The sequence below is a fragment of the Marmota marmota genome, unplaced genomic scaffold, assembly GCF_001458135.2.
Source record: "Marmota marmota marmota unplaced genomic scaffold, marMar, whole genome shotgun sequence".
Taxonomy (NCBI): Eukaryota; Metazoa; Chordata; class Mammalia; order Rodentia; family Sciuridae; genus Marmota; species Marmota marmota.
Genome location: NW_026000205.1, coordinates 9,578,193 through 9,605,106, shown reverse-complemented (window position 1 = coordinate 9,605,106; position 26,914 = coordinate 9,578,193). Strand labels below are relative to the sequence as shown.

Here is a 26,914-nt window from a genome sequence, read left to right as displayed (position 1 = left end):
ATAGATAAATAGAAGAGATTGTCAGCTTCACAAAACAAAAAATACCCAACTACTTTTTTATAAGAGATATACTTTAGATCTAGATAGACAAGTTGGAAGGAAAACGGTTGGAGAATATACCATGCAGTTATATAGATAACTGAAGTAACTCTACCAACATCAGGCAAAATAGTCTTCAATTCAAAATGAAAGGGGAACATTTTCTAATGATGCAAGGATCAATTTATCAGTAATGTATAACAATTAGAAACTTGAATGTACTTAACAGCACAGCAACAAAATAAGTGGAACAAAAAATGACAAATGAAAAATAAAAATTGTCAACAATAACTGAGATGGGGCTGTGGCTCAGTTATAAAGCACACATCTAACACATGTGAGGCACTGGGTTCGATCCTCAGCACCACATAAAAATAAATAAAAGTATTGTGTCCATCTACAACTGATGAATTTTTTAAATAAAAAAATAATAATTGGAGTCCTCAGTAGGCAATCATCAGTGTGTGTTATCATCAAGAGAAAAACTTTACAGTAATTTAACAGGGAACAATTAATAAAAGTAGTTAGTACTATATTACAAAGAATTAGAATAAGGAGGGATTAGCCAGCAAATAATAATAAAAAATTTAAGATTAACAGATATAAGAAGTGTTCCTTAATAGGCGCAGTGTTGCACACCTGTAATCCCAGCAGCTTGGGAGGCTGAGGCAGGAGGATCCCAAGTTCAAAGCCAGCCTCAGCAATGGTGAGGTGCTTGGCAACTCAGTGGGACCCTGTCTCTAAATAAAATACAAAATAGGGCTGGGGATGTGGCTCAGTGGCCGAGTGCTCCTAAATTCAATCCCTGGTACAAAAAACATGAAGTGTTCCTTGAGCCGCATGTTGAGATTGAGAACCCAATTTAGATACTCTACCTTATAAGACTGAGATTCATTCTTTGTTAGAGGGATTGTTGCTGGTGAGTCACTGAAAAAAGTCAATACTATCTATGCATGCTGATACTTGGCTATATTAATTTCTACATAAAATTTTTAATCAGCCTCTTCATTTCTACATACCTGCTGGAAAAGAGATGTTATTCAGTCTGTAGTTCAACAGTCTACAGGTCAACTTGGAAAGTACTGGCATTTTAGGAATCATCTAATCCATATATGTTATATAATCAATAAAAATTGTCAAAGAAAAATGCTTTATTGAATCTGGCATAATAGTGATCTTTTGAGTTGTAAGTAAATAACTAAATATTGAGGAAATAGTGCTCTTCTAAGACTTTAAAGTACACCTATATTAAACGTTTTTTTCTTAAAGGGAATATACCTAGAATATTTATTGAACACTCAAGAGTTTGGTACCTTGCAGGCAATATGATGTTGCATGCTATTTTATTGAAGAAAGAAACTGGCCACACACACTCCCATAATCATAGCCATTTGGGAGAGTTAAGATTAGAGGCAAGAGTATCACAAGTTCAAGGCCAGCAACTTAAAGAGACTTATATCAACAACTTATAGAGACTCTGTCTCAAAATAAAAATTAAAAAGGGCTGGGGATGTAGTTCTGTGGTAGAGTGCCCTTAGTTCAATCCCCAGTACAAAGAAAAACTTTATTATTTTGTCTATTCCCTGAAAAATCTTGATATTATCATCTCCCATAAATTACAGAACCTGGTTTAGGTTATCTTTTTCTTGATGAATTGAAAGAATTCTTTATTTAGTCTAGATACAAATTCCTTATCCTATATACAATTTACAAAATTTTCTTTTGTGTTATCTTCTTACTTTCTTGAAGTGAGGGCCCTTGAAATCTAAAGTTTTAAAATTTAATTATGTTCAATTTCTTCTTTTGCTCTTGTTGCTTCTGATTGTTGTGTCATTTTTAAAAATAAACTATTTCTTTCTTTTTTAAAAGCAGGTTTTTAATTTCTCAGTTGTAGATGTACATTGTACCTTCATTTTATTTATTTGTATGTGGTGCGTACGATCAAACCCAGTGCCTCATGCATGCTAGGCAAGTGCTTTTACCATCAAGCTACAACATCAGCCCTTTTGCATCATATTTAAGACATAATTGCTAACTACAGAATCAGAAGAATTATGCCTATATTGTTTCCAAAATTTTTATTGTTTTAACTCTTCGATCCATTTTGAGTTGATTTTGTACACGGTGAGAGGTAGGGATCCAAATTCATTCTTTTCCATATGGCTATCTAGTTGTTCTAGTCTGTTGAAAGCGATGTTTGTTTTTTTTTCCCTCCCTCCTTGAATTGCCTTGTTTAACATTAGTTGACTATATATATATGAAAGTTCATTCTTGGACTTAAGTTAATCCATTAATCTATCTGATCTATGTATGTATTCTTCTGTTATACTTCTGAGATTCACTAAGGAGATTCTGGAGCAATGATCTAAGAACTGATTTTTTTTACTATGTGTACTGGTTTTTAAAAAATATTTTAGATGGATATGGATATAATACCTTTATTTATTTTTATGTGGTGCTGAGGGTTGACCCATTGCCTCACCAGTGCTAGGCAAGTGCTCTACCACTGAGCCACAACAACAGCCCCTACTATGTATATTGTTGATAGTGAATTTTTAAACCTTGCTCCTTTTCCTCTTGGGGTATTCACTATTATTAAACCAGAGTGAAAGTAAATTAAGATTATTACCTAACCATACATTTTATGCTATTGTTATAACTATTTCCCCAATTCATTTATCTGAAGGTTTTATTTTTACATTGGCATAATTTGGATATTTATAGATTACTATCAAGATTTATAAAAAATTACCACCTCAAGTTTCTAAATTAAAAAAAAAAACTTGTTTATATTTAGAAAACCTATTCCAAAACCAAAATATTAAAATTATGTAGGTTTTTTCTTCAGATGATTTTTAACCAAATTTATTAAATCATCTAATGTTGCCAGGGATGAAAAACGTTAATTATTTAAGAATGTAATGGAATTTCACTTTTATGCTCAAAACTCAACCTAACACTTTATATGGCAAGCTAGATCTTTCCGGGGATATTAAAAGTTACTGTTCCATATATATTAAAACAAGCTTGTCCATCGTGTATAACAAATTAGAATAAATTAAAAAAAAAAAAAAAAAGCTTGTACTACCCCAGGGCCATAGGGTTCCAGCATCCCACCTTCACTAACTGGCACCTGTCAAGCCACGAGATCACCTTCGGGTTCACAGCACTGACTACAAGGTGGATCCTCACACATCAGGTTGAGCCCTGGTAACAGAACTGCAGAATTCCCTTCTGAGACTACCCCAATCCAGATCCACCCACACTTGCCTCCTCCGGACCACGAAAACCACTTAGACAGTCCCCGCCTCTCAGGGCAGTGCCTCCAGCACTTGGGCACCTGCGCGTGCGCACTCTAGATGCAGCAGGCCACTCCCAGAAGGCGCCGGGACTGGCGGTGGGCGGGGCGCGCGGTCCTCAGATTTTCTCGGCCGTGGACTCCATTTCCCACAGGCGGCTGCAGGCCAAGACAGCCTAGTGTGGACATTTCCCACGAGATACGGATATAACTGCGACCTCTGGCTCCGTTCCTGATACCTTTCCTCGCGCACTGTGAGTTCGTCCCACCTGAGAAATAAGTCGGAGTGGGTGTCTGCAAAAAAGACTCTGCTGACGCAGCCGCCCCAGGCCCTGCGTGACCCGCGAGAGCCTAGTGGCGGGAGGCACTCAAGGCTCGGAGGCCCCGACCGCGCAGGGCGGGTCTGCCTGCCCACGAGGCGGTGGGTGCTGCAGCTGCGAGGAGCGGCGGATATGCGGCCCGGAAGGTGAGACGGTGCTGCTCTTGACAGGGCCGCGCGTGCCTCGGTGTCGGTGGGTGTGGTTGAGACTGGCAGTGCGTGGTTGTCCTTGTGTGGCGGGGACACAGGGTGCGTGCCCATTACCTGAGCGTGCATTGCTGAGATTGATGAGCTACCCTGTGACCTGAGGCTGCAGGTTCCCTGTCGCTTCCTGCATCCTCTAACAGCCACATTTGACTGACTGCCACAGAGAAATGGTCCCAAGTGGGATATCAGATATTGAATTCTACATAACAGCTTCCAGAAGAAGCTACAGACCTGCGGTTAGGTTGGGAATTGTAAGTCAGGAATTGCCCCAATCAGGCTCCTAGAACTAGATCGGAATAGAATTAGAAATGGGATTCCTACCGGGAGAACTCTGCAGTCTTCTGCTTGACAACTGCGACTTTCCCTGAGCTCTCATTCAAGGAACTACTGTGAACTCTGGTATAGGTTAACCCTCTTCTAACTTCACCCAGGTCTTTGTATGAGGTCAATACAGGCGTAACTAAGGAAGAAGTAACGTAATAAATACTGAGCCTTGTGGTTATTCTGGATCACTCCTCTTTAGGCTTCATTTTCTTTCTCTCTCTCTCTCTCTCTCTCTCCTCTCTCTCTCTTGTGGTTGGTACTGGCGATTGAATGCAGGAGCACTTAACCACTGAGCCACATCCCCAACTCTTTTTTTTTTTAATATTTATTTTTTAGTTTTAGGTGCATACAGTATCTTTACTTCACATTTATGTGGGGCTGAGAATGGAACCCAGTGCCTCACGAATGCTAGGCGAGCGTGCTACCACTTGAACCACATCCCCAGCTCTTTTTATTTTTATTTATTTTTTTATTTTGAGATGGAGCCTTGCTAAATTACTGAGGCTGGCTTTGAATTTGGGATCCTCTGTCTCAGCCTCTCGAGTCACTGGGATTACTGGCAAACCCCCACTGCTTCTAGCTCTCTTTTAGGTTTCTATAGTCAGAAGTAACGAAATACGAAGTTAATTATCTTGTGCCCTTGTATTGTAATAGTTTGGCTCCAAATTTGCAGAACAGACGTTCTTAACCAGTTGTCTTTTGTCTCTATAAGTATATAGGGAACCACAGCCCTTGAATTTGTATAGATAATTGCTGTAAATTTGTATTTTTCAAGAGTGTACATAACCCAGAAGATTCAAGACTGATTTTTGATATAAAATCGAAGATTGTTACATCTTGGTTTTGCACAGATTTTGTCATTGAGATTGTGAGAATAGTTAAGAAAAGCACATAGACTCCATTGGATAGAATATTTTGCAGATAATAAAATGTTCTCTTTATAAAAATTAATCATTTTAAGTAAGAAAGCACAATAAGCTAATGTTAAACAGTCTTCATACATGCATGAGGGTACTCAAGGTAGCTGGACATGGGGACACATGCCTATAATCCCATATACTCAGGCTGAGGCAAGAGAATTGTTAAGTTGGAGGCCAGTTTGGACATGAGACCCTGTCTCAAAATAAAAAGTAGCTCATCAGTAAAGCTCTTGCTTAGCATAAGCAAAGCCCTGGATTCAATCCTCAGTACTAGGGGGGAAAAGGGACTCAATAAAATTTTAAATTATATATGCAGCTTAATTTTAAAAATAGAATTTTGGAAAAAATCTTTTAGAAGTATTGTACAAAATGTTATTTTAATTAACTCTTTAGAGAAGAATAGATGGGGGTGTAGCCACATTTCATTGAGTATCTTTTCTATACCCAAAACTTTTCTGCTTATTTGTCATACACATTTCTTTAGCTTACAAAGGCCATTCTCTCTCTCTACTAATTGAAGAATCTTTGTAATGAAATGTGTCTAATTATATCAGTGCTATGGAGCTAAAGGATATTCAAAAATAGTTAAGTGCCAGGTGTGGTGGCTCATGCCTGTAATCCCAGTGGCTCCAGAACCTAAGGCAGGAGGATCACCAGTTTCAAAGCCAGCCTCAGCAACTTAGCAAGGTGCTAAGCAACTCAGTGAGACCCTGTTTCTAAATAAAATACAAAAAAGTACTGGGGATATGGCTCAGGCCTCTGAGTTCAACCCCCAGGCCAAAAAAAAAAAAAAAAAAGTGTTGTTTGGTTCAATCACATTGATTTTTCATGACAGACCTAGTATTTACAGAGATTTTTTTTTTAAATTTTTTTTTAAACATATTTATTTATTTATTTTTTTAGTTATTGGCAGACACAACATCTTTGTTGGTATGTGGTGCTGAGGATCGAACCCGGGCCGCATGCATGCCAGACGAGCGTGCTACCACTTGAGCCACATCCCCAGCCCTACAGAGATTTTTTTTAATGTCAAAAATTTAGCCTTTTCCAATAATGATATCTTTTAAAGTATTTTTTTAATATTTATTTTTTAGGTGTAGATGGACACCTTTATTTTTATGCCTTTATTTTTATGTGGTGCTGAGAATCAAACCCGGGTCCTGCCCATGCTAGGCGAGTGCTCTACCGCTAAGCCACAATCCCAGCCCTCTAATAATGATATCTATAAATTTTAATACTTTGGAATATCTTTATGTTGTATTTAGATGACGGAAATAATATAGTTTTGCCAAAAAAAATCATTCCTTAAGGAATTAATGAAGAAGAAAGTAAGACTAGTCTTTTAACCTTTTTATGTTTATATTTCTTTGTGGTTCTGTTTTGACATAAAAGACCTGATCAAATAAAGGAGGCAAAGAGTTCTCTTAATTTGCAAAAGAAATCTGAATCACTCATATACCTTTGTGTATGTTGAAAGAAGCAGCCAAGGATCTCCTTGCTTGAAAAGTCTAACTTTACAACTTTAGGTATTAGAAATGTTATTTTAAACTCAATTAACATATTGACATTCTTTCAGAATTAATAATGTTTTAAAAATAACTTTCGGAAAAAATGTCACCAATATCTGCTGTCAAACTGTCTTGCAAGTACATATAATATTTTCTGAAGACTCTAAAATTTATATTCTCTTAAATCCCCATCTTGTATGGGAGCATAAGATTCTTTTTTTAAGATTCTTCATTTTACCAGATCATGTCCTACAGATTGATGATGCTGAATGAAGTTTGCTCTCCATTTTTTCTAAGTAGAACTCTCTAGCATACTTGAGAAGAAATGATAAAGTGAGTTTGGATATTGATATCCAAAAGGAAACCAAGAAAAGCCATTCAAGTCAAACAACTTAAATTTACAAAGAATTTTTTTAAAGTCTCTTCATTTTGGGAGAACATCTTAAGTTTTTAAGAATACACTACATATTTCAAGTTGACCTCTAGTCATTTTTACAATTATTATGAAAAACTTTAAAACAAAAACATTGTTTATAAATGGCTATAAAACCTTCCAGACTTCTGTCTACTGATTTCAGAGGTCTGTTATTTTTTTCTCTTGATTGATATTTTCTTATATTTCACATCAATAGTTATTATGTTGGTCAGTATGATTTTTCTCTGGCAGTATATCTGGAATGTTTTCCACATCCTTAAAATTTTTCCCCCAACTTCACATTTTATGTCCACTTTGTATTCTAGTAAGCTTTGCCAGACTTAAAATACAGAGCACTGCCTTTTTATTTCCAATATCTTAACCAACTTCAATTGCAAAGCCACAAAAGAGGTTGTGATTTGGATGATTAGGGCTGTTTTCAGTCTTGGAAGGTAGGAATAGAAGGAAGATGATCTGCTCAGATCAATACTCTGTTGTTTAACTTCAGATCTATACATCTGCCTCACCAGACTCATTCAGTGACCAGAAAACTTATGCTAACATATGCTAAGTTCAGTGCAGAAATGTCTCTGTTCTATGATACCCTTGTGATTTAGAACTCTAATCTGCCCAAGTTGTATGTGATAGGAAATAGTTTGGAACTTGGAATGGAAGTACATAACAACAATATTAAGAAACTTACGTTTTGTTAGGAATACTAATGCAAAAGTGGACTCAAGATCTTCCTCTTCTCCCAGCTCTGGCTGTGCTTTCTGATAGAGTAAACCTGAGGACTGATCTACTCTTGCAGACTAAACCATGGCCCATGTAAGTTGATGTTTCTCTCCTTGTTGATTTATATGTGTAGGTAGTTTTCCCAAAAGTTTCCAATCAGGAAAAATTTTCTTCAAATAATCTGCTTCTAGTTCTTGTTCTTTCACAGAACTGTCATGACGAATTACCCAGCATCCTCCCTGAACTTACTTGCTAATCTTAAACTTACTAGTTAGGATATGTGACTTAGTAGTAGAGTGCTTGCTCACCATGTGGAGGCCCTGGATTCAATCCCCAATACTGCAGGAAAAAATAAAAATTCAAAATAAAAAATTAAAACTTCAGCTTAGTAAGCCCCTCCACAACTTAGTGAGACCCTGTCTCAAAATTAAAAATAAATAAAGAAAAGGAGCTGGGGATGTGACTCAGAGGTTAAGCAGCTTTGGGTTCAATCCTCAGTACCAAAAAATAAATAAATAAAATTAAATAATAAACTTACAAGTGATCATATAATTACTGACCAATTTTTCAACATATCTTAAGTGCCCATTTATTTATGAAGGGCAGTGATGGACTTAAGTCCTTTGAAGTAAAGATTTATACCTTCCATGTCAAAGTCTAGTTTGGTGAGGTAGACAAATGAAAGTATTGACATACATGAAAAAACTGAAATTTTCACAGACTTGAGATTGCCAAATAGTGAAGATAGAAATTTGGCATTGAATGACCAGATGGCTTTGTGGGTTCAATCCCAGTACCAAAGGAAAAAAGAGTATTCTGGTATTCTGATATTAAATGGGACATACTAACTTGGGTGTTATGTATATTCATTTTCCTTCCTCAGCATTTTTACACACAAAACACACACACACACACACACACACACATATTTAATTATTTAGGTATTTAGATGGACACAACACCTTTTTTTAAAATTTATTTATATGTGGTGCTGGGAAACCCAGTGCCTCACAAGTGCTAGGCAAGCACTCTACCACTTAGCCACAACCTATCCCCTAATATATTTTTTATCTATTACTAAATAATAAATTATCTTGAAACCTAATATAGTTTAAAGTAGCAAACATTTATTTCAGTTTCTGTGGGTCAGTTAGACATGGCTAACTTTACCTTTCTGGCTCTGGATCCACCCCACTCATCACCCGCTCTTTTTTTTTTTTTTTTTTAAGTTGTAGGTGAGCACAATACCTTTACTTTTATTTATTTATTTATTGGTCCTGGGGATTGAACTCAAGGGCACTAGATGAGCCACATCCCCAGTCCTATTTTGTATTTTATTTTTTAATATTTATTTTTATTTTTTTTAGTTTTTCGGCATACACGTCTTTGTTTGTATGTGGTGCTGAGGATCGAACCAGGGCCGCACGCATGCCAGGCGAGCGCGCTACCGCTTGAGCCACATCCCCAGCCCCTATTTTGTATTTTATTTAGAGACAAGGTCTCATTGAGTTGCTTAGTGCTTTGCCTTTGCTGAGGCTGGCTTTGAACTCCCCATCCTCCTGCCTCAGCCTCTACGATCCATTGGATTACAGGTGTGTGCCACCGTGCCCCGCCTATTTATTTTTTGCTGTGCCAAGGATTGAATCCAGTGACCCACACATGCTAGGCAAGTGTTTCACCACTGGGCCACAACCCTAGCCCCTCTGGATCTCTTAAAAAGATGATGAAAGTGTTATTGAAGAATGTAGTAAGATTAAGACTCAACTTTGGATGGATGTTTCAAAGCTCACTTAAGTGGTTGTTGATGGTTCCTTGGCAATTTTCTTCAAAACCATGTATACATTCTGCTTCAGTCCCCTCCATATTATAGATGTGTAGCCCAAAGGCTTGTATTATTGCTTTCTTCATGCAATGCAATCTTTATCTCTTCTGTACCATCTTCACAATGTTCCTTTAATCTCTGCAATAATACACAGGTTTGCCATTTCAGGGGTCAGTGACATTCAGGGATGTGGCCATGGACTTCTCTCAGCAGGAATGGGAATGTCTGAACCCTTTCCAGAAGACCTTGTACCGGGATGTGATGATGGAGAACTATGGTAACTTAGTCTCACTGGGTATGTTTTTGGCCTTGAATAATTTAGGATAACTTAGAATCTGCTCTCTATGTGTTTTTTTAATTCTGATTTTCAAGGCAAGTTTTTAAAGAAACTGGTTACATTTCTTTTCCCTTTTCCCCAAAGAAGCAACTTGAACTTTGTTGGGTTAGAAGAAGAAATTCTATTATAAACATATTCATCTTCCCTGTCTTTCTTTCTTTCTTTCTTTTTATATTAGTTGCACATGACAATACAATGATCTTGACATATCATACATTTGACTCATTCCCTGTCTTTCTTAAGTAGAACACTTTGTCTGGTTCTACTTAAGAGTCGACTCTTCGTTTATGAGAAGGAGCCACATTAGGATTTTGTGACATGTTATATAACAATTATTAAAGGATCCAGGTTCCCTATTTATGTTCAGAATATCTGTCTGATTCATTCACAGGGAGAACAGCTTGACAGAGGGTCCTAAATTGCTCTAATTACTAAAAGAACCTCTACAATTTGTTGAATTAAATAAGTAGAATTCATTTAAAAATGAAGCAAACACATTTCATTTATTTAGGCAAATTTTATCTGATTTGTAGTTAAAAATTGTAATCTGTAAGTATGTTTACAGAGGCAGTGCTCTAAGCACTTTATAATACAGATACCTATGTATACATTTCCCTTATTAAATTCAACCTTATTATTATTCCCATTTCCAAATGAAAATACTGCAACACATTTTGCATAAGTGATTAGCCCAAGTTCACACACAGCTAGAAGGTGGAAAGACAGAAATTGTTAATAGGCTTCAGAATTTATATTTTCTTTCTTTCTTTCTGTATTTATTTATTTTTAGTGCTGGGGATTGAACATAGGGGCACTTTACCACTGAGCTACATCCTCAACTCTTTTCATATTTTATTTTGAGACCAGTTCTCATTAAGTTACTTGGGGCCTCACACTAAATTGTTGTGACTGTTCTCAAACTTGCAATCTTAGCCTGTCTTAGACTCCCAAGTCACTGGGATTACTGGCATGTGTTACAGCACCCAGTAGAGTCTGTATTTTCTTTAATATTTATTTTTTCATTGTAGTTGGACACAATACTTTTATTTTATTTATTTATTTTTTATGTGGTGCTGAGGATAGAACCCAGGGCCTCACATGTGCTAGGCAAGTGCTCTACCACTGAGCCACAACCCCAGCCCCACAGTATTTTCAACCATGGTATTGTATATGCTATCAAGAAAAAGAGGATACAAATGTGTATATTATGGTTTTTGTTTGTTTGTTTCCCAGTATTGGGGATTGGACTCAAGGGTATGTTACACTGAACTACATCCCAGTCCTTTTTGTTTTAATTTTGAGACAGTCTCACTAAGTTACTGAGGCTGGCCTCAAACCTTGTAATCTTTCTTTTCTTTTTTCTTTTTTAAAAGTTTTCATGAGGGGCAAAGACCACATTTATTTGTTTATTTTTAAGAGAGAAAGAGAATTTTAATATTTATTTATTTATTTATTTTTCGGCGGGCACAACATCATTGTTTGTATGTGGTGCTGAGGATCGAACCCGGGCCACATGCATGCCAGGCAAGCGCGCTACCACTTGAGCCACATCCCCAGCCCTAAACCTTGTAATCTTTCTACCTTAGCCTCCCAAGTATCTGGGCTTACAGGCATGTATCACTGTACCCAGTTTAATGTTTTATTCTTTAATTTCCTTACTTTCTCTTCTTAAAAATCTCATTCAATATCTTTTTTGAGGGTGGGTTCTGAAGATTAAATCCAGGGGTACTTTACCACTGAGCCACACCCCTAATTCTTAATAAGTTACTGAGACTGGCTTTGAACTTAGAATCCTCCTAAGTCACTGGGATTACAGATGTGTACTACAATGCCTGGCTTCAATATTTTTTTGACCTTTAATTTACTTTAGTACAATTTTGGGTTTGTTTAGTTTTGTTGTGGTACTAGGGATTGAGCCCAGATGCACTCTATCACAGACATACATCCCTAACCCTTTTTCTTTATTTTGAGACATGGACTCACTAACTTCCTTAGTCTGGCTTCAAATTTCCTATCTCACCCTTCTGAGTTGCTGGGATTATAGGCATGTCCCACCATGCCTGGCAATAATGTATTTTTTTTTTTGTATCATGTTGCATTGCACTTTTTTTTCTTTTTAAACAGGCCATTCCATTTCTAAGCCAGATGTTATCACATTATTGGAGCAAGGAAAAGAGCCCTGGATGATTGTAAAGAAAGAAACAAGAAAATGGCGTAAAGGTAAATAAATAAGAGTAAATCTGGCTATGGAAAGCCATCTACAAGCAGTAGCCCAAGTAGTCAAGGAAGAGTCACACTTGAAATGTTGGTTAGAAATATTCATTCATAGTAAAGAAAAGGCTTCTGATGTAGAGAAGAGATAAATACTCTGCATGAGCTACAATGAGCTCCATCTTCACCTTAATTAACCACACAATTTTTTAGGCTCATATTTCCCTCCCCATTCATTAATTCTTTCCTAATGCCCTTTCACTTGTATTTTGGACCCAACTGATTTCCAAACCTGTATTCACTTAGATTTATATATGTGGCTTTATTGCCTAAAAGTGTATTCATTCCTGTATTTGGCAAAGAAATTAATGGAGTTAATATATTAGGGAAGACATATAATAACACTATAAAAAATAGATAAGTAATATCAAGTAGTGAAATATACTATGAAGGAAACTAACCAAGAATAGGCAGCCAGGTGTGGTGGCACATGCTTGTAATCCCAGTGGCTCTGGGGGCTGAGGCAAGAGGATTGCAAGTTCAAATTCAGTTTCAGCAATTTATCAAGGCCCTAAAAAAAGTAACTTAGCAGACCCTGTCTCTAAATAAAATATTAAAAAGGGCTAAGGTTGTGGCTCAGTGGTTAAGCACCCCTGGCTTCAATTCCTGGTACAAAAAAAATTAATAGGATAAATTTAGGTAAGGTAAGATGATCAAGAACTGTTGATAAGGACTTGGGTTGTGGCTTAGCAATAGAATCCTGGCCTAGCAAATTTGAGGCGCAGGGTTTGATCCTCAGCACCACATAAAAATAAATAAATAAAATAAAGGTATTGTGTCCAACTACAACTAAAATACACACACACACACACACACACTAAAAAAAAGAACTGTTGATCATCTCAAAAAGGTAAAGTGTAAGAACTTAGGCCACAAACCCTCTATGAGACTTTGGTAACCAAAACCAGACAAAGACACTACAAGAAACCTATAGACCAATATCACTTATGAATATTGATACAAAGGTCTTCAGCAAAAATACTAGTGAACTGAAGTCAACAGCACTTAATAAGATTATACTCCATGACCAAGTGGGTCTTAATTCTTGAACGCAAGGATAGTGATTGTATGAAATCAATGTTATACATCACATTAACAGGATAAAGGGAAAAATTGTCTTAATTCTTAAGGTACAGGAAAACAATTTAACAAAATTTAGTACACTTTCCTGATTAAAAAACTCAACAAACTAGGAATCTACCTCAATGTAATAAAATCTAACAGTTTGAACATGTTTTTTCCCCTCCAAAACTCGTATTGAAATATGGTTGTTATTGTGGCAGTATTGGGAGGTGAGACCTTTTAGAGTTAATTCTGTTAAGAGGGATTAATGCTTTTCTTTTTTTTTTTTTTTAATATTTATTTATTTTTTTTTTTTACTTTTTGGCGGACACAACATCTTCGTTTGTATGTGGTGCTGAGGATCGAACCCAGGCCGCACGCATGCCAGGCGAGCACGCTACCGCTTGAGCCACATCCCCAGCCCAAGGATTAATGCTTTTCTGAAGGAATGAATTAGATAACTGGAGAGCAGGTTGTTGTAAGGCTACCCTTTGTGTTTTATTTCTTCTACACAGTCCAACTTGTTTTTTTACTTTTCTGCCATGTTATTATATAGCAGGAAGCCTTCACCACACATAGTTATCCAATTTTGGTCTTCCAGCCTCCAGAACCATTTGCCAAAATAAATTCCTATTCTTCATGTATTGCCCAGTTTCCAGTATTTTATACCAACAGAAAATAGGCTAAGACAATGTCATATATGAAAAGCCCATAGTTTACATCATACTCCATGGTGAAAGACTGAAAACACTGCTTTTCCTGCATCCATAAATTTTGGTATGTTCTATTTTCATATTCATTTGCCTTAAAATAATTTCTAATTTCCCATGTGATTTTTTGACCAATTCTTGTCTGAAGCATTGGTTGTTTTGCCCTTCTGTTGTTTTTTTCTAGTTTTGTTCCATTGTCATTAGAAAAGATTCTTTTTAAAAAAATTTTTAGTTGTAGATGGACATAATACCTTTATTTTTTAAAACTTGCTTTTATTTAAATTTATTTTTTCAATTTTTTAATTTGTTCTGATTAGTTGTACATGACAATAGAATGCATTTTGACACATCATACATAAATGGAGTTTAACTTCTCATTCTTCTGGTTGTACATGATATAGGATTACACAACCAGTGTAATCCTAATTACCTTTATTTTTTTATGTGGTGCTGAGGATCAAAGCCAGTGCCTCACAATGCAAGACAAGCTCTCTACCACTAAGCTACAACCCCAGCCTTTTTTTGAGATAGGGTCTCACTAAGATGCCAAGGCTGGCCTTGAACTTGGGATCCTCTTGCCTCAGCCTTCTGAGTAGCTGGGATTATAGGTATACACCACCATGTTCAGCTGTGGCCTCCACAGTTTCTAATGAGCAAACTCTGATGTTAGAATCATTGTTCCTCTGAATATAAGAAGACATTTTTTTCTGCTTTCAAGACTTTTTTATCTGTATTTTCCAGTAGTTTATTTGTCTAGGCAGGTTTTCCTTTCGCCTGTTGTAATTGGCATTCACTGAGCTTTTTTAAAAATACTTTTTTATTTGTCAGTGGATCTTTATTTTATTTATTTTTATGTGGTGCTGATAATCAAAGCCAGGGCCTCACACATACTAGGCAAATACTATTCCACTGAGTTACAACCCCAGCCTACTGTGGTTGTAAACTTTTATCAAGTTTAGTGTGTTATCAGCATCATTTCCCCAGATATTTTACCTAACTCAGTTTTTTAAATATTATTTTTGTTGTAGATGGATACAATACTTTATTTTTAAAAATATTTTTAGATGTTGATGAACCTTTATTTTATTCATTTATTTATATGTGGTGGTGAGAATCGAACCCAGTGCCTCACACATGCTAGGCAAGCACTTTGCCACTGAGCCACACAACCCCAGCCCTACTTTGTTTATTTTTATGTGGTGCTGAGGATCAAACCCAGTGCCTCACACATGCTAGACATGCACTCTATCACTGAGCCATAACCGCAGCCCCAGTCTCTTTTTCCTTTTTATATTCTATTCATCTTTTCTTTATTCTCACATCTTTGAAATTTGTTTGTCGTTTAGTGGTTTTAAATTTTTGTTGTTTTTTGTTTTGTTTTCAGAACTGAGGATGAACCCAGTGGTATACCCAGATCTTTAAAAATTTTGTTTTAAATTTTGAGTCAGTGTCTTGTAAGGTTTCCCAGGCTGCCCTCAAACTTTCAATTCTCCTGCCTCAGCCTCCCAAATAGCTGAGATTACAGGCATATGCCATGGTGCCCAGCTAAGCTATTCCTTCTAGATTATTATCCTCCAAGGTAAATGTTTCAATTCCTTTTCATATATTTCCTATCACTCTTCCTCTAGATTCCTGTTTAGATCACTTTCTGTTTTTTTTCCTCTCTGAAGTACCCAAGAAGCTCAGAATTCCTTAAGATTTTCATTAGGGTATAAACCTAGTATTTACCTGAAAATTCATTGACAGACTCATCTGGGAATTACCAGAACAATCAACCCTGATTAAAAGGGAAAGTGAGAGAATACCTGAGAAAAAATATGAAGGCATAAAATAGATGAAACACTTGTAGAATGAACAATAAGAAAATCTCAGCAAAGATAATAAAAACTTAGTGCTTCATTTGATATGGAAAACCACAAAAAGTTTACATGGCTGTGCATAGGAAGGAATCATAATATTATTTTTAAGGAGAGATATAATTGGTGAAAAATCAATAAGTAGTTGCTTTTAATATGTTTACATTGTATATGGGAATGATATAGAAGGAATACATTTAATCTCTGTAATAAAATGTGATAAGTGAATGTTATGGAGACATTATCAGTAATAACTGCAAGTTAAAGAGCTGATTTTAGAGTTCTTTCAAGTATTCATCTCTAATTGGTAGCATTTAAAAATCTTTAAGAATCTATAGAACATTTATTTTTTGGCATCCAGGAAGACAAAAGATTTTTATTTCTTTTAGATTTGGAGTCAAGATATGAAAAAATCAGCTCTGAGAAAGTACACCTCTATAGAAAATATTCATCTCTTACTCTACATCAAAGAATTCACAATAGTGAGAAATCCAAGGAATGTGACAAATGTGGGAAGGCCTTCACTCGTCATACAGACCTTATAGTACATCAGAGAATTCATACTGGTGAGAAGCCCTATGAGTGTAAGGAATGTGGAAAGGCCTTCAATCGTGTATCTAACCTGTTACAACATCAGAAAATTCATACTGGTGAAAAACCCTATAAATGTGAGGAATGCGGGATGACCTTTAGTCGTAATATAGACCTTAAAGTTCATCAGAGAATACATACAGGTGAGAAACCCTATCAATGTGAAGAGTGTGGGAAGGCCTTTGGTCGTGCTTCCTACCTGACTCAACATGGAAAAATTCACACTGGTGAGAAATCCTATGTGTGTCATGAATGTGGAAAGGCCTTTAGTAAAGGTGGAAAACTTAAAATTCATCAGAGAATTCATACTGGTGAGAAGCCCTATGAATGTAAGGCATGTGGGAAGACCTTTAGTCAAGCTTCTCACCTTGTGCAACATGACAGAATTCATACTGGTGAAAAACCCTATGAATGTCGTGAATGTGGGATGACCTTTAGTCGAAGTATAGATCTTAGAGTACATCACAGAATTCACACTGGTGAGAAACCCTGTAAATGTAAAGAATGTGGGAAGGCCTTTAGTTGTGCCTCAAATCTTGTTCAACACGAGACAATTCATACAGGCAAGAAGCCCTATGAATGTGAAAAATGTGGGATGACATTTAGTCGTATCTATCAACTCATTCCACATCAGAGAATGCACACTGGTGTGAAACCCTATGAATGTAATGAATGTGGGAAGGCCTTCACTCGTGCCTCAGCACTTATTCAACATGAGAGAATGCATACTGGTGAGAAACCCTATAAATGTCAAGAATGTGGGAAGGCCTTTATTCATGGTGGTAGCCTTAGGACACATCAAAAAATTCATACTGGTGAAAAACCCTATGTCTGTAAAGAATGTGGGAAGGCCTTTGGTCGTACCTCAGACCTTGTTAGACATGAGAGAATTCATACTGGTGAGAAACCATATAAATGTAAGGACTGTTGTAAGGCCTTTAGTCATATTGAAAGCCTTAGAATGCATCATAAACTTCATACTGGTGAGAAACCCTATGAATGTAAAGAGTGTGGAAAAGCTTTTAAGAGTGGCCATCAACTTACTGTACATCAGAGAATTCATACTGGTGAAAAACCCTATGAATGTAAGGAATGTGGGAAGGCCTTTACTGTCTGTGGACGACTTACTCGACATCAGAGTATTCACAGTGATAAGAAGCCTTTTGAATGTAATAAATGTGGGAAATCCTTTAGATTTAGGTCAAGTCTTAAAGTACATCAAAGAATTCATAACTAGAAAAAAACTTTATGGATGAAAGTTCTATAGAAATGCACATATATGCAGTGTGCAGTGTGTAGTGTATCAGTGTATTCATAACAAACAATTTGAAAAGAATGTGGCACAGGCCTGTAATCCCAGGAGCTTGGGAGGCTGAGGCAGGAGGATCATGAGTTCAAGGTCAGCCTCAGCAACTCAGTAAGATCCTGTCTCTAAATAAAAGGTAAAAAGGGCTGGGGATGTGGCTCATTGGTTAAGCACCCCTGGGCTCAATAAAAAAAAAAAAAAGAAAGAAAAGAAGAGAATGTGGGAATGCTTTTAAATATGGTTTTTCTAAGGCATTAAATGGTTTATGGTGTGAAACCCTTCAGAATATAAATAATATTTCAAATTTTTAAGCAATGATCCAAACATTGTTCCTATTCAGAGAATTTCTAATTTATTTTTACGTAGTGTAAGAAAATCTTTATGTTTCTCTGTACATAAATTGTTAGTATAGTCAGTCACCTTAGAGGAAAATTCAGAGAATGTAGGAAATGTGTTTGTTTTTTATGCTTTATTTATAAAAGTCTTCCACCTGTATCAGTTATTAACTCAAGAAAGCTCACATCACAGGAAGCACCTGTTGATCTAACAAAGGTAGAAAAACTTGTGGTTTCCATTCTATTATTTACAGCCTGTATGACATTGGTCACAACGTTTGTCCTTCTGGGAGTCCTGTGCAAAGAACAATAATAAATATATTATAGTGCCATTATTGGAAATGAGAAAAGTTGGAAAGCTTTTTCACATTGTCTCTGTTCAGTAAGTAATAGATACTATTTTATACTATTTATATTACTATGGATGAATTATTATGAGAATAAAGTCCATATACTGATAATAATTTTATAAAAGCTTCATGTAATTTCTTATACTCTGTTATAGTTTAAAATAATCCTTTCTGGTTAAAATATAGTAGAATTTTTTAAAAGAGGATTTAAAACATGAGTTTCATTGGAGTTCTGCTAAAATATATTTCTTTATATAGTGTCTGGTTACTTTTGCATTACTCTAGCAGAGTTGGATAGTTACAACAGAGAATTCTATTATCCGGATTCTAAAATATTTTTTTAAGTTGCTAACTCCTGTTTCAGAGCAACTTTCCTATAATTTTTTATGACTTTGGATTTTTGAAGGGTATAGAATACTTTGTAGATTTTTAAAATTGTTTTTCTTGGGAAGCATTTATCTTTGTTTTTGTGGTGTTGGGAATCAAACCCAGGACCTCACACATGCTTGGCAAGTACTCTACTACTAAGCTAAGCCCCCAGCCCATTTATCTTGTTCTTCTATCTCTATTAGTTCCAGTAAATCTGAGTTAAACAAAAGGATTCATGTAGTTGATGTGTATAAATTAAAAATATATAATGTTGAGTTTTCCCAGTATAGGTTCAGCATCTCAAATCCAGAAATGCAAAATTTGGGGCTTGGGTTGTAGCTCAGTGGAAAAGTGCTTGTCTGGCACATGTAAGGCACTGGGTTCAATCTTCAACACCACATATAAATAAATAAATAAATAAATAAATAAATAAATGGTATTGTGTCCAACTAAAAAAAAAATTTTTTTAAATATCCAAAATTTTCCATACCTAGTGGCACACACAGAACTTTGGGAAGCTGAGGCAAGAGGATAACAAGTTTAAAGCCAGCCTCAACAACTTGGCAAGGCCCCAATTAACTTAAAGAGACTCTGTCTCTAAATAAAAAATGGGCTGGGGATGTGGCTCAGTGGTTGAATGCCTCTGGGTTTAAAACTGGTGCTCCTTTTCTCCCCCCAAAAATACCCAAAATTTGAAATGCTTCAAAATCGGAAACTTTTTGAGCACCAACATAATGATACCAGTGGAAAATTTCATACCTGACTTCATGTGACAGGTCAAAATATGTGCATTTAAAATAAAGTCATGATGGGGCTGGGGTTGTGGCTCAGTGGTAGATCACTTGCCTAGCATGTGTGAGGCACTGGGTTCGATTCTCAGCACCACATATAAATAAACAAATAAATAGGGGCTGGGGTTGTAGCTCAGTGGTAGAGCACTCGCCTAGCATGTGCAAGGCCCTGGGTTTGATCCTCAGCACCACTTAAAAATAAATAAATAAAGGTATTGTGTCCAACTACAACTAAAAAATAAATACTTTAAAAAAAACAAAGGTCCATCAACAACTAAAAAAATATATTGAAAAAATAAAATAAAGCCATGTATAACTTAAAGGCAGGGATACGTTCTAAGATATGCACCATTAGGCAATTTAGATGTTGTGCAAACATCATAGTGTAGTTACACAAATTAAGGCAGCTATGACATCAGTAGGCAATACTGTCTTATAGGACCATTGTCATATTGTGTCTCATGACTATATTATACAAAATAATCTTTAGGCTATGTATATGGAAAAATGAATTTAGTGGTTAGACTTGGATCCCATCCTCAAGATATCTCACTTATGCATATGCCAGTATTCTAAATTTTTTTAAAAATCCTAAATCTGAAACACTTCTAGTCCCAACCACTTAGAATAAAGGATACTCAACCTGTATTAATGATGCTAGATATTATCACTTGATTACAGAAGTGACTACTTGATTATAAAGATCCATTTTATATTATTAATCATCATGGTGATATTTTGTCACCTCTCTGAAAATTATAAACTCATGTAAAAGTCCTAAAATGATTAAAAAATTAATATAGAAATGAGGGCCTATTCCAAAATGCCCATATATCAGAACTTTGGAATGTTGATAGTCCTCTACTTATTGGAAATTCATCTTTTAAAATTTTACAGGTGCCTGGCTAGCTCATTTGGTAGAGCATGAGACTCTTTAAAAGTTTTGTTTATTTTCCTTGAAACCAATGAATATGTCTAGAAGTTTAGGGATTTTGAAATAAAGTAGTAATTTAACCCATGATTTTTAATTTTTTTGCTAAAATATATTAATATCAAGTAGATATTGGCAAATCTGGCCCAGGAAAAAAATAAAAATGATTATATCATGGCATCATTATTTAAGAAAGAGGACATGTTTATAAATAATAGGAGATAAAAATTTCATTATAAGGTATAAGTTTATTTCAGTATATTTAAAAATCTAAAGAGTAAATTATCCTCTTAGGAAAAAAATGTGGTTTATCAAAATTGACTTAAAATGATACTGGGGGGCTGGGTTTGTGGCTCAGTGGCATAGTGCTTGCCTAGAACATGTGAGGCACTGGGTTTGATCCTCAGCACCACATGAAAAAAAAATAAAGGTTAAAAAAAAAGATGATATTGGGCAGTTTTGAAATTTAGGTTTTTTTTTTAAATCAAAGAGGAAAAAATACTCTATTTATTTTGTGAGGGGTGTACTGGGGTACTCAACCACCGAACTACACCCCCAAGCCCTATTTTGTATTTTATTTAGAGCCAGGTCTCACTGAGTTGCTTAGCACCTTGCTTTTTCTGAGTCTGGCTTTGAACTTGCTATCCTCCTGCCTCAGCCTCCTGAGCCATTGGGATTACAGGCATGCACCATTGCACCAGGCAAACTCCCCTTTTAAAGTGCAGCTCTTATATTATGTACACCCTCAGGTAAGACCTAAAGCAGGAAAATTATTTCTAACAAAATTATCCCAGCTAATTGTTACATGGATCACATATGTATAAAATCTCTATGAAAATAATTCCTAGAAATCAAAAGCTAAATGGTGTTATGAAATTGAGCATAGAAAATTTAAATGTATTATATATGAACTGAACCAGGATCTACCAGAAGAATATGAAATTGAAAAACATTTATGTAGACTATCCAGGACTTAAGTTTTTTGATTGTTATAAATCTTGATACATGATAAAATCATTGATCCAACTCAAATAAGAAGCCAGCAATCCAGGAGGATTACAAATTCAAGGCCAGCCTCAATTTAGCAAGGTCCTAAACAACTTAGTGAGACCCTGTCTCAAAATTTAAAAAAGCTAGGGATGTGGCTCAGTGGTTAAGTGCCCGTGGTTCAATCCCTGGTCCAAAAAAGAAAGCAGCAGCAACAGCCAGCAGTCTATTCTGTGGTCCAACCACCTGTTTTGTTGAAAGAAAAAATTATTGGAATACTGCTGTATTCATTAACATATTGTCTGTGAGTACTTTCTCACTTCAATAACAGAGTTGATTGTTTTAAACTAATAACATTTAGACCACAGGTCAGGAATTTTTTTCATTTCTTAAAGGACCAATAGTAAAGATCTAAAATCTAAAATTGCCAAAAAGTAGGGGCTGGGGATTGTGGCTAAAGCGGTAGCGTGCTTGCCTGGCATGTGCACGGTGCTGGGTTCGATTCTCAGCACCACATACAAATAAAATAAAGATGTTGTGTCCACCGATAAACTAAAAAATAAATTTAAAAAATTATCTCCCTCTCTCTCAAAATAAATAAATAAAATAAAATAGCCAAAAAGTAAGTAATTTGGGCTTCTGAACCATGACTACATGGATGTTTAGGATTTGGATCCTAAACAAGATTTTTTTTTAGATTTAAAAAAATCTTTATTCTTAATATTTAATCTGTGATATAATCTCTTGCATCTTTGACACACAGTGAAAGGAAGGGCTTTTGGGGCTATTTGGTGTCTGCCTGTCCACTGTCAAATCAACTCGCATTAGAGTCTGGCACATGAGTAGTATGCAGTGAATATATAGACATGCACACACGTATATTTCAGTTGAATATACATATGTATTTATACATTTCACACATATTGCTTGTGTTCAGATCATAGCTTTAGTGTGCAGTTTATTTCTAATGTCCAAATTTCAGGAACTGTTCTTCTCTCTACTTAGATATTTTGGTGTTTCCCTTCCCTTATAGGTAGAAAAGTTGTTAGAGATAAAATGGCACTGGGGTTGTGGCTCAGCGGTAGAGCACTTGCCTAGCACATGTGAGGCCCTGGGATCGATCCTCAGCACCACATAAAATAAATAAAATAAAGGTATTATATCCAACTTCAACTGAAAAATAAATATTAATAAATGTTCCTTGGAGAGTCATTTCTTGTGAGTCACCGTGAAAAGGCATTTCTGTGAAATTAGAGGATGTGATGTTCAAGGGCAGCCTTGGGGAATGATGCTCAGAGGTTCCTGGTGCATCACCAGAGCCAGGTTGCACAGGTCTATTCCTTCTGTAAGCTGTTGCATTATACCTAGAAGGGCTTGATTCAGAGAATATACTATCTTTTCTCTGTTTCAGTACACTTTTGGAAGGAGGATAGTGAATAGTGCTATCCCACACTTACAGGAGTTTAGTTTTGCTTTCATTTTTCAAATCCTAATTTATGTAATTATAGAAGTCTTTCTTAGAAGGACCTTGGAATCTTGGAGACCAACCACCATGGGATGTCCTAAACAAGATTTTTTAATTTAATTATTGGTTTGTGTGTGGTTGTGTGTATTACCCTCATTGCCAATTTAAATTTCAATATAAGTTTTCAGTCTTAACAAGTATTTTTATTATTTCTATTCATGATTTTATTATACATTTTAGTTTTCTAAATAGTCAATCTGCAACATTTGTATTGATTATTTCTTTAATTTTATTGAAATAGGTTTAGCTATATTTTGCATTGGTAATGATACCAGGCTTTCAGTATTTTCCTCTTAGTGGAAATTACATCAACATTTCACATTAGTCTTTACTAAGCATTTAACAATCAGCATTTCTCAAAATACTTTCTCTAATTAAACAAACAATAAACCAAATATTAAATATTTAACAAATTAAACGTCCTTTATTTACTGACCAATTGCAAACCTAACTCTCAGAACATCCATTGAAAATCAGAAACATTATAAATATTTAGTGCTGTTACCATCCTGTTCTGCCAAGTCTACTATGAGGAATAGCAATTCTGTTTCCCTACCAGAGAGGGCAGACTGTAATCAGAAGCAAGCATGAAAAAAATCCATGCCCAGTGGTGTTAGAAATAATGGGCAGCTGGGGGTATGGCTCAGTGGTAGAGTGTTTACCTAGCATGTGCAGTGCTCTGGGGTTCAATCCCTAGCATTGAAAAAATAAAAAGAGATCCCAATGGCAACCTGTCAGGGAATGCCAATAATAGCCTAAGGTCCATATTGGTTGAGGTAATCAACAAAGTAAATCTGACAGTTACAAGATCCAGGGAATCAGCAAAAGAGGGTCTTGTTAATGCCCATATTTCTATGTCTGGAAAGGAGAAAACTGAAGTCCCTAGTTAGCTACTCATTAACCATGAAACTTCAACAACACAAAAAACAAAAACAATGCACTCTTTTTAACTCAAAATTTTAAAAGCATTCCTTAAGCCACGTAAATATAGCTTTTAAATGCAAATGGTAGAAGACTTGACCTATCAAAATAGTATAACCTCTGGCCAATAATTGACTTCAATAATAGAATTGATTCGGGCAATCCCTGGGAAGCCAGGCTTAAAAATAATAAGAATTTTCAAAATGAGTCAAGAAATCCAAATCTCTGCAATGTGGGGGAAAACAGACTCTTTGTCCAACTCAAACAAAAAGTAATAACTGCCATCCCCAAGGAAGAGAAAATCAAAATCCAGAATAGCTACAACATCTTATGGGGAAATGGTTGTTCTTAATGTGTACAAAAATTTAAAGACTAGCCAAAATGGGGGAAGATAGTCAACAGAAATTGGCTCTGAAAGGGCCAAAAGTTGCACTTAGTAAGAAAAGATTTGAAAACAGCTATTACAAATATATTCAAAAATCTAGAGGAAACCTGCTCAAACAATTAAAGAAGTGTATCATGATAATAAGAAATCATATAGGGAATTTCAATGAAGAGAAATTATGTAAAACTAGAAATTCTGGAGGTAAAAACTGAAACTGAATTAAAAATTTTACTAGAGGGGTGCAATAGCAGATTTGCACTGACAGAAAAATCAGCAAACAGGAAAATACTTAGTCAAATGAAGAACAGAGATAAAATGAAGAAAAGTTAAAAGAGCTTCAGAAACCTGTGGGATACTGTTATGGGATGAATTGTAATATTCCTTCAAAATTCCATAACCCCTAACACCTCAGAATATGATGGTATTTGGAGATAGTTATTAAAGAAATAATAGAATTAAAATCAGGTTGTTGGAGTGGGATATCCGATATAACTGATATCCTTATAAAAAGGACATTTGGATGCAGACAGTGGTATTTTTTTAATAAGATGTACATTATGATACAAAAGTAAATCATCTCCATTTACTAATGCAGAGGTCCTAAAACCCTTGGAATTTCGGGAACAATGTGCTTTTTTTTATGTTAATGAGATGGCTAGTGGCTGGCAGTCCCTAGAGAGTCTTAGGAGGAGGCTGGCATCTAGGATTAAGTATAATTAAAGGAGTGGGGCTGAAAGTCCCAACATCTGGGGAGAATTGAAGGTTGGTTGATGACCAGCAATTTGCTCGGCATGCCTACACGATGAAGTTCATTAAGATTCAAAAGGACTAGTTCACACAGTGTCTGGATGGTTGAATACATGCAGTGTCAGGAGGGTGGTGGTATGCATGCTGTGTCCCTTCTGTCATATCTTGCCCTTTGCATCTCTTCCATCTTAATTTTCATTGTAAGCTCTGTAATACTATAAATAATAAACGAGTAAATATAAGTAAAGTGTTTCTGTGAGTTCTGTGAGCTATTCTAGCAAATTAATTGAGCCTGAGGAGAGGGGCATAGGAACTCTGATTTATAGCTGGTCAGTTAGGAGTGCAGGTCTGCTGAAGTTTGGATCTGGAATTGTCTCCTAAGGACCCACATGTTGAACACATTATCTGCAATGCAGCTGTGTTCAGAGGTGGAACTTTGGGGAAGTGATTGGATCATAAGGACATTAACTTCATCTGTGGGTTAATCCATTGATGAGTTCATACCTGAATGGGATATTAGGAGGTAAGACCTACTTAGAAGAAGTAGGTGCTCTGACAGGGTATATCTTGTCCCCAGCCCCCTCCTCATGCTGTCTGCTTCCCAACTGCTAGGAGATAAGCAGCTTTGTTCTGCCACTCATGGCCACCATGATGTACTATCTCACCACAAGCCCACAAACAATGGAGCCAACTGACAATTGTCTGAAACTGTAAGTCAAAATAAATATTTCCTTCTTTTGTTTTTCTCAGATATTTTGTCACAATGATCAAAAGCTGACTAACACTACCAAATTTTACTAATTACTACAGTAACCAAGACAGTGTAGTATTGTAAGGGGAGATAGCTATATCAATGGAACAGAATACAGAGTCCAAAAATTAGTATCAGTTTTTGACAGAACTAATTCAATGGGAAAGGAAAGTCTTATAACAAATGTTGCTGGAACAATTGGATATCTGGCTAGGTGCAGTGGTACATGTCTATAATCCTAGCAGCTCAGGAGGCTGAGGCAGAAGGATTGCAAGTTCAAAGCTTCAGCAACTTATCGAGGCCCTAAGCAATTTAGTGAGACCCTGTCTCTAAATAAAAAATTTTTAAAGAAGAGCTGGGGATGTGATTAAGCCCCTGAGTTCAATCCCTTGCTTTAAAAAGTGGATATCTGTATGAGAAGAGGTGAATCTTGGCCTCTACTCACAGGATACACAAATTGAGATGTATCATAGACCTAAATGTTAAACCCAGAACTATAAACCTAGAAGGAGACATAGATATGTTTATGACATTGGTTGGAGAAAGCAAGTCTATTGAACAAGAGACAAAAAGCACTGAAGCACTAACCATAGAAAAAAAAGTGATATGTGGAAATTTATCAAAATACAAAATATCTATTCATCAAAAAACAGCAGTAGAAAAATGAATAGACAAGACTATTTTTTTTTGGTACCAGGGATTGAGCCCAAGGGCACTCGACCACTGAGCCACATCCCCGACCCTATTTTGTATTTTATGTAGAGCCAGGGTCTCACTGAGTTGCTTAGCACCTTGCTTTTGCTGAGGCTGGCTTTGAACTGGTGATCCTCCTGTCTCAACCTCCCAAGTCACTGGGATTACAGGCATGTGCCATCATGCCCAGTTTGACTATCTTTTGATCAAAATTTAAAAAAAAATTGAAAGGAGAAGGATCAGAAACAACTTGAACATTTCACAAATTATGTACAAATGGCCAATAAGTACTCGACATTATTCAGTAGCAGTAAGCCACAATGATATATATGCCTATGCTTACTGAAATATCTATGCCTGCTAGAATGGGTAAAAATTTTTAAAAAATGGGGGCTGGGATTGTGGCTCA

General features: G+C 36.1%; 1 protein-coding gene across 9 annotated transcripts; it reads left to right on the top strand.

Moving 5' to 3' along the window:
* Nucleotides 1-3,376: 3,376 nt before the first annotated feature.
* LOC125610332 (zinc finger protein 420-like) lies at nucleotides 3,377-25,303 on the top strand. 9 transcript variants are annotated; one of them, XR_007343107.1, is made up of 7 exons: nucleotides 3,413-3,803; nucleotides 7,744-7,858; nucleotides 9,756-9,882; nucleotides 12,049-12,144; nucleotides 16,213-16,557; nucleotides 18,310-18,437; nucleotides 22,517-25,303. XR_007343107.1 is itself a non-coding variant. In XM_048791131.1 (6 exons), exons 2-6 carry the CDS (start codon nucleotides 7,850-7,852, stop codon nucleotides 18,366-18,368), a joined length of 636 nt encoding a protein of 211 aa, XP_048647088.1. In that variant the 5' UTR covers nucleotides 3,414-3,803; nucleotides 7,744-7,849; the 3' UTR covers nucleotides 18,369-18,524. The 9 variants fall into 9 exon arrangements, 8 of the variants coding, with proteins under 8 accessions (XP_048647086.1, XP_048647087.1, XP_048647084.1 ...); XM_048791131.1 differs by lacking the exon at nucleotides 22,517-25,303 and having other exon boundaries at nucleotides 3,414-3,803; nucleotides 18,310-18,524; XM_048791132.1 differs by lacking the exon at nucleotides 22,517-25,303 and having other exon boundaries at nucleotides 3,417-3,803; nucleotides 16,213-16,389; nucleotides 18,310-18,524.
* Nucleotides 25,304-26,914: the final 1,611 nt, after the last annotated feature.